The 11,133-nt window shown below is 34.9% G+C and overlaps 1 protein-coding gene across 2 annotated transcripts; it reads right to left on the bottom strand.

Annotated features, from left to right (window-relative positions):
- Positions 1–2,054: 2,054 nt before the first annotated feature.
- On the bottom strand, positions 2,055–11,112 carry LOC125077428 (rho guanine nucleotide exchange factor 7). Of its 2 annotated transcripts, XM_047689384.1 has the most exons (10): positions 11,049–11,112; positions 10,478–10,688; positions 10,228–10,390; positions 9,870–10,088; positions 9,568–9,766; positions 9,142–9,363; positions 8,527–8,739; positions 5,546–5,810; positions 4,843–5,043; positions 2,055–3,237 (listed from the first exon to the last, which is right to left on the bottom strand). In XM_047689384.1, the coding sequence occupies exons 2-10, from the start codon at positions 10,659–10,661 to the stop codon at positions 2,795–2,797; spliced, it is 2,109 nt and encodes a 702-aa protein (XP_047545340.1). In that variant the 5' UTR covers positions 10,662–10,688; positions 11,049–11,112; the 3' UTR covers positions 2,055–2,794. The 2 variants fall into 2 exon arrangements, with proteins under 2 accessions (XP_047545340.1, XP_047545339.1); XM_047689383.1 differs by lacking the exons at positions 2,055–3,237; positions 4,843–5,043 and adding an exon at positions 6,400–8,440 and having other exon boundaries at positions 5,641–5,810.
- Between the last annotated feature and the right edge of the window lie 21 nt (positions 11,113–11,133).

Genomic DNA, 11,133 nt, shown 5'->3' with positions numbered 1-11,133 from the left:
TTTCAACACTAACCACTATTCAATTTATACACAAGGAATACGTTGAAAATTAAATTGTATTTTCATGACCGGCCCTATTTCCTAACTAATTTCGAATTGAATTATAGAAAAGGCAAGTCGCATATGTTACCCGAATACAATTTACAAACAGCAATCCGGTATCGAAAGGCAGAAAACTAGGTATTATATACGGGATAAGTTGTTTGAAGTAGACGGCTAATGTGTATTCAGTTTAGGTACAAAACGTTCCGCTTCAAGTGCGCTAAGGTTATTAAATATTTAACAAATGCACCCGACGGCTGTACCCACGCCGTCCGCTGTGATTACCTCATGGGGCACACGAGTAGCTAACGTCACTCATTTCTATTTACTTTGCCTCATTTTCTACTATGATACAAATTTGATGTGAACAACGTAAATACATACGTGTTTAAATAATGTACATTAAATCATTATTGTGGTAATGGTAATAAATAAACTACTTTGATTTATATTCGACGACCTCCGTGGTCGAGTAGTGTGTACACTGGTTTTCATGGGTACGATACTCCGAAGTCCCGGGTCCGATTCCCGGCTGAGTCGATGTAGAAAAGTTCATTAGTTTTCTATGTTGTCTTAGGTTTGAGTTTGTGGTACCGGCGTTACTTCTGATTTTCCATAACACAAGTGCTTTACTTACATTGGGATTAGAGTAATGTATGCGATTTTGTCAAAAAAAAAAATGTAGAGTAAAAAGCCAAAATTGCCTAATTGTTATATTACGTGAATTTTAGCTGAAGATCAAGTGTTTAGAACTGAACAATGAATTTTCATGTCCTTAATTAGAGTATAGACTCATATCGTTCTCAACGGTAAAGAAAATCTTCGTAAGGAAACCTGCATGTGTCAAACGAAAATCGACAATTGTATAATTCAAACATCTTAAAAAAAAGGCTTTAGTCCAGCAGTGGGATATAACAGGCTGTAGAGGCTTACCTACAATGTGGAGTTTATTTTTCAACAGAAATCTATTGGGAAAATTATTTTCTAAAAACAAAACGACGTAGGTATAATACGTTGGTATTCACGGGGGTATTTATACGCTTTTTTTTTAATATATATTTTGTAAGATTGAAAATAAACGTCGAAAGTAAAAGTAGAATGACTGTTAAATTAGAAAGATATCATCTGTAACGTCACAAATGCTTCTGCTTTTTTAACCACGATTCAATGTAAGATGTTATATTGTTAAAGTGAGACGTCCCAATCAGAGGCCGAGCTCATTCAATAGGAGACTACTTTTATATCTGGTTTCTTTGGAACGCTGACGTGAATGAATATCAGAGAAAAAAATATTTCATATATTATTCCTATATTTTTTTTATACATTGTATACAATTAATGAAAAAATGATTGAAAATACATCCTGAGTCTCTATCGTCGGTTCTTATCAAGTCTGATTTATTTCCGAACCGGTATTAGATTTTTCCAATCAATAATAAGTAATTGAATAAAGATTTTGAATTTGAATAAAGATATAATTATTCATATTACATATAAGTAACGTAGTACATAATAAAATCAATTAAAAAAAATCTATTTTAGTATCGAATAAACCGTATAATATAATACATTAATACTATTCTTTCGGAATACGCGACCAAGTTAAAGCATTGGAATTGTGAACTCTTTTAAACTGAGAAACATTTTGAATTAAACATTTGTTGAAATCGTAAATCTATCGCATTATCAGTTTGAGAATACGAATAAACGGGATTTATCATTTGAAGAGTATCGGTGGCGATCAGGATATAAGAACTACGATAACTGCTTCTGTAATGTCTAAAACCTCTAAGGAGTTTTGTTAGATTCATATTTTTTTCTATATTTTCGAGACAAATTACAATAAATAATATGAAGATTGTTAGTGACAATGTTCATTATATGGACTCGGTAACATTAAAGAGTATTTAAATGTTTTATATTCACATTTAAATTCGCTTATAATTTTATAAATAACAAAACAATATATCAATCACGTACATATATAATTTAATTTAATATTGCTTCTGTTCGATAACAATTAAATTTTTAAATTAAAGTAAACATGAATCGTCGTAGCGTCGATAGCGTCAACGTATACATTTCACTTACGTATATTTGATTAAATATTTAAAGACAAAAACACAACTTCGTAAGCCTTTTTACACTAACACTAATTTGCATACATATATTACATACATATAATATAATATATCAACTTATTTGATAAAGATGAATATCAGCTGTCGAGAAAATAATAATTATAATATACAATGCACTTGTATTTATATAAAAGCGTAATCTTGTAAATATATAATGAGTGGCACTTAAAATAGGTATATAAAAATATTTTATATACTTAACCATGCGTAAAGTCGTTATTAATGCACCATTTTTAGTAAGAAGCAACTATTTAAAGTAAATTTGAATAATACTGGAAACATGCACTACAAATACATCCCAATAGACAATCTACATTCGGCACATATAGAGGAATTTCGTCGAGCATCGTATTTTAATGGTACGAAAACAGCATCGGAGACATGCATCTCAATACCATGAACCTAACGTATGGTACGAACGAAAGGTACGTATTAGTTAACGGCAGAATTAGGACATTAAAACGATTAGTGACAGCGGTGAACGAATCAAAAGCCAGACGGTCACTCGTCACGAACAATCGCGAACACCAGGATTCCGAATGCGGCGGCGATGGACGACGAGACGGGCGAGCGGAACGGCAGGGAGTCGAGAGGGGAGGAGGGGCTCAGTGTCAGTCGAAGTGGTGCGACTTGGTAAGCTGCTTGACGAAGGTGCCGCAGCACCAGGTGGAGGAGCGCGCGGCGGAGGGCGCGGGGCGCGGCGCGGCGGGGGGCGCGGGGCGCGGCGCCAGGCTGGGCTGCGAGCCGCTGCGGCGCTCGTGCGCGCCCGCCAGCGTGCGGCGCCGCTCCGAGCAGTCCCACAAGTTGGGGTTCGACCTGTTCAGCTGGAACTTGCGCTCCGATATCAGCTTCCTCGCTTCGGGCGCGCGGTACAGGTAGGCGTCCGCCGCGGAGGAGCTTTTGTTACGTTTGACTCGCGACGCCCCGGTCCGGCCCGTTAGATCCGGCGTTCCGCACCGCTGGAGCGCCGGCAGTTTAGTGTGGTTAAAGTGAGGTATGTTAGTGGCGGGTGCGTGATATTGTACTTTACCGAGAGAAAAGTGGCCGCAGTCCACTGCAGGTGCGATATAAAGGCAGCCGCATGTAACAAAATAGAAATATTCAGACCACCGTTGTAGCGGAAGGAATCGAAGGGATTAGTCGAGTGTACAGTATAATATGCAGACATCCTTTCGTAGTTTATATGAGCGATGGCCTCAACGGTGAAGTAAGAGTTTGTTAGTTTATATTTTATTTAATAAATTACGCGTCTAACTAAACATGTAAGATTCAACAGAACAACAGATCTATGATCCAAAATAAATAGAATAATAATTAAATAATTCGTATACCGTATTTAATTTAATAAGCTTTGTCATTTGGCATACTAGCAAGCCTTACCGAATTGAAATAATAATATAATTTAACTATATACTGATATTAATCACGTTTACATAACAACAATGACTAGCTACTTTGTACTAGAATAATTTTACAAAAGTAAAATTAAATAAACGAGATTTATGTATATATTATAGAGAGAGAGAGAGAGAAAGAGAGAGAGAGAGCTACCAGTAAATATTGAATATATGGCTAATAGGATAGATCAAGCATGCTACGTCATGCACTTACACCTTGTGCCTCTTGTAAGATCTACATTATATGCAGTTATTATTGAATAATATGATTATTAAACAGTGATTATGCATTTCAATACACGAACATCGAATATAACAACATATATATTATATAGCAAGCGCTATCGAAATGGTTAGTCATAATTTGTTTATAAACAGATCTTTTATTCTAATAACCAACTGATAATACGATTCCTTGTCTTTGCGTGTCTCCTCCTTGTCGACTCGAATATCTCCAGTGGTATATTGGGTACTGCATAATAATTAAAGCTATGTTAGTAGTATAACCATTTAACTTTTATACAACTACAGAGCATTCCAATAGTCTAACGTATATTTGGTAGCAATTATTATCAAAAAGATAATATATAAATATTTTATATCATTTAATTATATGTAATTTATTATTGATTCGAGTTTAAACCATTTAAAGAAATCTAATTATCGAATTAAATTTAACTTTTCTTTTTAAATTATATTATGAAGCTTTTTATTAAAATGTAAACAACAATTATGGTTCTTGTAGGCAAAAAGTGGTGTAATTTACGATTCTAATATTGTATTTTTTTTTACTAAGGTTTAGAATTTATACGCGTTTTTCATAACACAGTTAACATTTAATTTTTACCCACGCACACATGCACATAATTCCCAGACATTTTCACACAACACCGAATCAAAATAGAAAGTGTAATGTTTATGAAATATTGAAAGGTTTTAAAACGTAGACCACATAAACACGACGTCAATACAAATAGCTCACTAATAATGCAGTGGCTTACAATCACAATATGGACGTACGACCTCAAATCTCAAGCTGGTATTTTATTTTTTGATGTTAAACATTATATCGAATAGTATTTAAAAAAACTGTACTACATTTTTATGTCAAAATATTTAACTTTATGGTAATATGTATTATCTGTGACGTTTAGTTACGATAACTTATAATGTCAGTTCAACAGACTATTTTTTTTTCAACTAATTAACATGTATATAAGTTAGGATGTTAGTTTAATATACGTATTGGTAAAATTACTCACCGGAGCTCACGGCATTCCTACAGCGGGCCGAAGTACAATACGCTTCGATGACTTTCAATATGAGCGCATCTTCTTCGTAGGAGTTCGACTTTCTCTGGTGAGGCGCGTAAGGGTGCGTGGGGCCGATGTTCTCGTCGGAGCCGACGGTGAAGGACTGCGGCCGCAGCGGCGGTGCTGGTCGGAGGCAAGTTATACTCCAACCTAAACCAACAGTATTAATATATAAAAAGTTGTGGACCACTATAAATTTTCATGCGCGTAATTTGTGTTTATAAGTCATTATGTCGTCGGCGAAGAAGGAACCGTCGTCAGGAAACCTATCCAGTGAAATTCTGCCATATGTGTTTTCACAAAGAAGCGTTGTTGAAGCTCGGTACGTGGTGACCAGTAATTCTATCTCCGGAGATAATTTCAATGAGGCATTTTATTGAACTTAGTGCTTTCACATATCTAGTGTGATCCTATAAAGTGCATGAGACTAAAAAGCCATTGGGCTTTAAAGTCAATTCAAATTTAATTTAACAATCGATCATTATCCAACTTTAAAAATGTCAATAGTATATACTAAAAGTCGTGATTCATAGATTTATTTCGAGAACGATAAACCGACATCTGGCGAAAATCTTGAACTGTTGTTTTGCAGTTATTAATAGCTAGTGAGGCAGCCGTATAAACATTATTGAATAATTAGGACAAAAAATACCTTTATTACTAAATGATGAGTCAGTTGCGTCGATGAAATCAACCGATGAGAATTTCTTTCCAATTGGTGTTTTACTAGATTTAGCGGGCGATTGATCGAGCGAGTCGCAAGAATTCAGAAGCCAACGCGCCGATTGATTCTTGTGTTTATTTTTTTGTGTTTGTTGAGTATGCTGAGTGTAGCTTTGATGGTTGTTGAATGAATGGGATCTTTTATGGTTGCTGAGGCCCGACGATAATTCATTACTGCTGTCGCTCATGGCCATCTGAAAATATTGATAACGTCAACAAACTATTTTAACATTAGGGTTTTTATACTATCGCGCATTTAAAGCCGCTATGAACTAAATCACACAGTATATCTACTATTTTTACATTTCAATATCTCTAATAATATTACAAGGAGAATATATTTTTGACTAATCAATAGGGTTAGTAAAGCACAGTCGACTTAAATTTTTAGTTCCAAACTTAAATTGTATTCAGCTGAAATGTTTTCTTCATTAACGACTTGCAGAAATATTCTAACGTCGGCTTGCTAAATAATCTAGCTCTTTTTATTTTCCCATTCAATTGGGTCTTCATGTAAAGTACATGGGAAAACGCATATTGTGAAAGCCTTTCCATGCACGACATATTTTTAATTGGTTAATGTAATAAATGTGATCTACTGGCAGTGATTGTTTTTCTGTTAGTATAATGAATAAACACAGGCAAGGATGATCAAGTAAAGCACTGTAATATTGGGGTAACTCTAATGACAATATTAATCTAATGGTTATAAATTTCAAGGCAACATTATCTTCAAACCAGTGATAACACAAACAGTTTTCTTTACAAAAAAATTATCCTTGCCTGAGTCGGTGACCACGGTAATGGGTAATTTGGCTTTCATCCACCAATGGGCATATAAATCTGAACGATACACCATAAAGCCCGTTTTCTGCGATTTCGACATATCTTCGCTACGTGAGCGAGATTTCTGAGACATTAACGAAGACTTTTCATCTTTGTCTTCGTTTTCTTTTTTATAAACATCACATTTACGTGAAATATCTTTTCTTGATCGTCTATTGACATTGTCGTCCGGTTTTTCCCTGTATATGCGCATGTGGTAATGCAAACTAGGCTTCGTGCGCTCCGTTATGTTTAAAGTGCTCCATTGACATGGTATTGGCTGTCGAACATTTTTGGGAACTTCTATATGAGTACTGGGTTTTCGATAAACTCGCGGTGGAACTTCAGGTTTTATTTTTATTTCAGGAACATACCGGTCAATGTTCCTACGTATGGATGTTCTTTTTATTTGTGCCGAAGACAAAGGAGGGCTGGCAACGAATGTGGATTTAACGTTCGTATTTGATAAATCCTTCACGTCGAAGCTGGTTTCTGAAGTAACGCTTGTAACGCATGAAGTTCTTGCAGTTGAGCCAAAGGGTGATGTACACCGGCACTGCTCTTCAAAAGTAGCCGCTTCGATCTCCGATAGAGTCAGTCTTCGATTTTCAAATGTATTCTCAGATAAATTATTAAGAGAGTCCTTTAAATCGTCCGATGTCTTATCATGACTGTCGGAATCATTGCCATGCATGTTCAATTCGGGCGATGCTAAATTGCAACTCCCAGCAACTCCGGAATCCGAAGACCGGGGACTTGGGCATAGAGACCGATTACAACATTCACATTTCCGACGTGACTTTGACGTTTCAGATTGAGAACTCATTCTTTCTAGGTGTGCATTGTTGTTCTTCTTATTCTCAGTTTCCACCATAGATCTCGACATAGATCGCCTAATTCTTTTATCGGAATTGAGCGAGTGTTTACGAAAGGGTATATTAGCATTCAAATTGACATTTATTATTTTCAAATCTTCGTCTTCATTGCGGAACATAGGAGGCGGTTCTATAATTATCGAATCAATAGGATAATCACGACTGTATTTAGGTGAGGGAGGATCAAGAACTTGCAGCAGATCTGACATAACAATATTATTATTATATTCATCTTCATATGAACATCTTTCTTCAGCGGACTTCCATAATTTAGGAACCATATCATTTCGCGCACTATAATCAGGGAAACTTCGCCTTGTTGGAATAAAATCAGTTTCATCATTAACCAAGTTACCCATTTGTGTATTTTGATCCATATTGACTAAATCCTCACAACCCATGTAATTCCTTACTTCAAAACTAGAATTCTCTGCACTATCGGAATGTTTTACATGGTTACAAATATTTAAGTTATTACCTCGGGATGATCTTTGCAAGTTGTAATCTAGTAAATTAGCATTCATATTTTCTGTACTTGTGTTCGAAGGATCAGACATGAATATTTTTTTTGTACAATCACCTTTAATTTTAGACTGTGGCACATCGAACTGCATGTCCGTAGAAGAATCGAAGTACCGAACATATCCAAAATTACTGCCCCAACTGCTACCGGACGATGATATTGTTCTGGGGCCAATACTATCTATTGCATTTTGCCTCGTGATTTTAGAGGAGCTACTGACTTCAGCATCCGTACAACTCGAATTTGAATAAGATTCAATTTCTCTATCACTATCTTCTGACTCTCTATCACTGTTGGAATATTCAGTGTCAGTTGCAATTGTACCGTCATTTTCTATTTTAAGTTTAATTAGATTTTTATGTCTTCGTCTAACCGGCAAACCTGTTAATTCGAGTGCCTTAGCCCATGTTTTTTCGTGTAAAAGTTTACGCAACATTTGCCGCGTTATAACCTTTTTCTTAACGAGTCTCGCAAAATATTTTGTGAGCGAATAATATGGTGAGGCCGAAGGGTAACTAGACGGCGGGAGCGTAACATGATATAGACTACGTCGACTAGAGTTGATGCTAGACAGCGCCCCTTCAGAAGGAGAACGGGTCAACTAGATAAAAAATAAGTCTTATGAATATTGTTATCTGTGAAAATAATTTAGCTTTGATATACAGATAATAAATTAAAAAAACTTACATGAGGTAAAGATTGTGGCTGGGCAGACTCGTGAGTAGGGCTGCTATTATTGGAGTGTTTCTGAAGTAAACTGACCCAGTTGTCTGCTTCGGCCCTGGTTTGGCAGACTGCAACTATTTTATCAATCATCGGCCCACTAATTTCAAATGCATTTTTTCTTGTTTCTGTATCATCTAATTTGCAAACCGTAATACCAGTTAGTGGAAGACATCCCTAAAACAATAATAAATGATAGTCACTGATAAAATATTCCAATTATTTGTTGTTAGTATTCAATGCACTTATGCATCATACTTCCAATTGAGATAAAACTTTATTGTTGATATTGTTGGCAACTGAGTGAAAGCTTCTGGAATAGTACCAACATACATAGTAATATATTTATAGACAAAAAGATAAAGTTAAGGAATATAAGAGATTTAATATGAGTATTTCTTTGTGTATTCTGCATAATAGCAACCTGTTGTGATGACAATAGGCTTTTTCTTTCAAACAATACTAACAGTTATATTTACAAAAAGTTGTAAATAGAATAATGTATTCTATTAAATATTGCAGAAAACTTTGATAATAGAAATTGGTATGTGATAAATTAATTTGAAATAAATTAATTACCTCATAAACAAATGCAGACACACGTTTGCTGACTGACAAAAGAAGCAGGGCAGATGGAAACAGTACGAGGTACCGATCTTGATGGGAGGGACCAACTGCCACACTGCCCATATGAAGTACATCACCAAGGGAGGTTAGTTCACCTCCTGGCCAGCCTCGAACTTCTCCTGTTACCACTTGAAGCTCCAGCTCTTTTTGGCGTCTTAAAGCTGCACAACCACTCTGGAAATAAAGTTGTTATACCACAAGGAGATATTTGTGTTTTTTGTTATCTTTTAAATACTTTTAAATTAACTTTACTGAGTATATATATGACTGTATATTGATTGTCTTATGAAAACTGTATTATTATTTAATTATATTGTTTACTTGGATACCTAAAAATATACTATAATATTTAATTTTTATTAATTAACTAATACTTACAGCAATATCTTTATAAACAATTGAAGCTCTATGTGTATCTCCTCTATCGGGGTGAGCTTCATGCACATGCCTGGCTAATTCCTGCAACATTGCAGGATATTTCCCAAGACGTCGGAATGGTTTTGATAGACCTGCAGTGAGTACCAGTACACCTGGACAAACTGCCCCTGCATTTTCCATCCATGTATTAAGCTCTTCTCTAAAAGTGATAGGAAAAATTTATAATTAATTTTAATATGTCAATATATTTAATATATAGTTATCAATTTGTTATACATATATAGTATTTAATATATACTCACTTGTATTTATCAAGTATACAGACAGCTTTGGGGTGACCAGCACAATATATTTGGTGCACTGCTTTTATTTTAGGTGCCCACTGCAGAAACAGGCCACCAACTCTTTGGTCTGGCCCTGTCTTCATTGCACATTCTTCCAATAAATCAAGAAACTGTTCATGCACTTGTAACACTTCATTAATATTTCCTGTTAACTGCTTGAACTCATCTTTAGTGAGCCTAAAAATATTTCTTAATCTATATTCACTGATTCCAATATATATAATGAAAAAAAGTACAAATGTTACTATTTATTACTTACGGCAAGTACCTACAAAAACTTAAATAGCATTATAAAGTGGATATTAAAGAAACTCACATGTCACTTTCTTCCAAGGGATGTAAAAAGTTGCTAACTAGCCCTTGCATCTCAGCTACATGGGCTTTTTCAGAATCAATTATATCCTTGAGTACTACATTTCTAAAAGCTTGAATCTCTGAAGCTGCTCTTATTGGAGAAGTAGTTATAGAGCCAGAAGTGTCTGGTAAGCATTTAAAAAATATACATATTTATTCTATAGTTTTAAGAAAATGTTTTATACATATAATTAATCTAATTCTATGATTACCTTTATATTCGGTCACATAGTTACTAGGAAACCATCCTGTCGTTTCTCCTAGTGTGCCTTCCCACCAACCTCCTTCTTCTTTTTGAGTGACAGTGATAATGTCACCTTTTTTGAAGCATAGTTCATCATTGTTTTTACCCTTGAATGAATATATTGCTTTCACTAAGCAATTCTCAGTAGACATTCTGGCGAAGTTGTGCTAACATGTTTCCTAAAAAGAACATTCGACGTAAAAACATCATATCATATCATCGTAGATAGACATTATGAGTAAGATATTTCAAGACGCCCACACCCAAAAGTCCAAGAATTTAATGTTTCTTTAACAGAAATATGTGCTTGACCCCAAATTTGATACAATAAGATTAAATTAACATGTGTAATATGTACTTGATGCTTTCGTTTTTTAATTTAAAATAGACTATTAAAAAAATTGCTTTGATAAAGAAAAGATTTACGCTTAAAACAGAAGCACCAACAAAAATTTTCCTTTTAACAAAACCACATTGAACGATATGTATTCATTTGTAAAACTAGCTTTTTTAGTAGAATATAGTAAGATTTTGCGTACAAAAAAGTATATAATTATATCCGCTTGACTCCACTCACGGACTTCCAAAAATAAATATCACAGATTGACAATCATAAAATACAGT

This window comes from Vanessa atalanta, chromosome 3 (assembly GCF_905147765.1).
Source record: "Vanessa atalanta chromosome 3, ilVanAtal1.2, whole genome shotgun sequence".
Lineage (NCBI taxonomy): Eukaryota > Metazoa > Arthropoda > Insecta > Lepidoptera > Nymphalidae > Vanessa > Vanessa atalanta.
This window is presented reverse-complemented; position numbering and strand designations above follow the sequence as displayed.

What these genes read in the sequence shown, in the direction of transcription:
- LOC125077428 (XM_047689383.1), bottom strand. Translation starts at nt 10,661, where the DNA reads ATGTCTACTGAGAATTGCTTAGTGAAAGCAATATATTCATTCAAGGGT. An exon ending in CTATGTGACCGAATATAAAG is followed by an intron (nt 10,391 to 10,477) that starts GTAATCATAGAA and finishes AATGCTTACCAG; the next exon opens with ACACTTCTGGCTCTATAACT. An exon ending in CCCTTGGAAGAAAGTGACAT is followed by an intron (nt 10,089 to 10,227) that starts GTGAGTTTCTTT and finishes AAATATTTTTAG; the next exon opens with GCTCACTAAAGATGAGTTCA.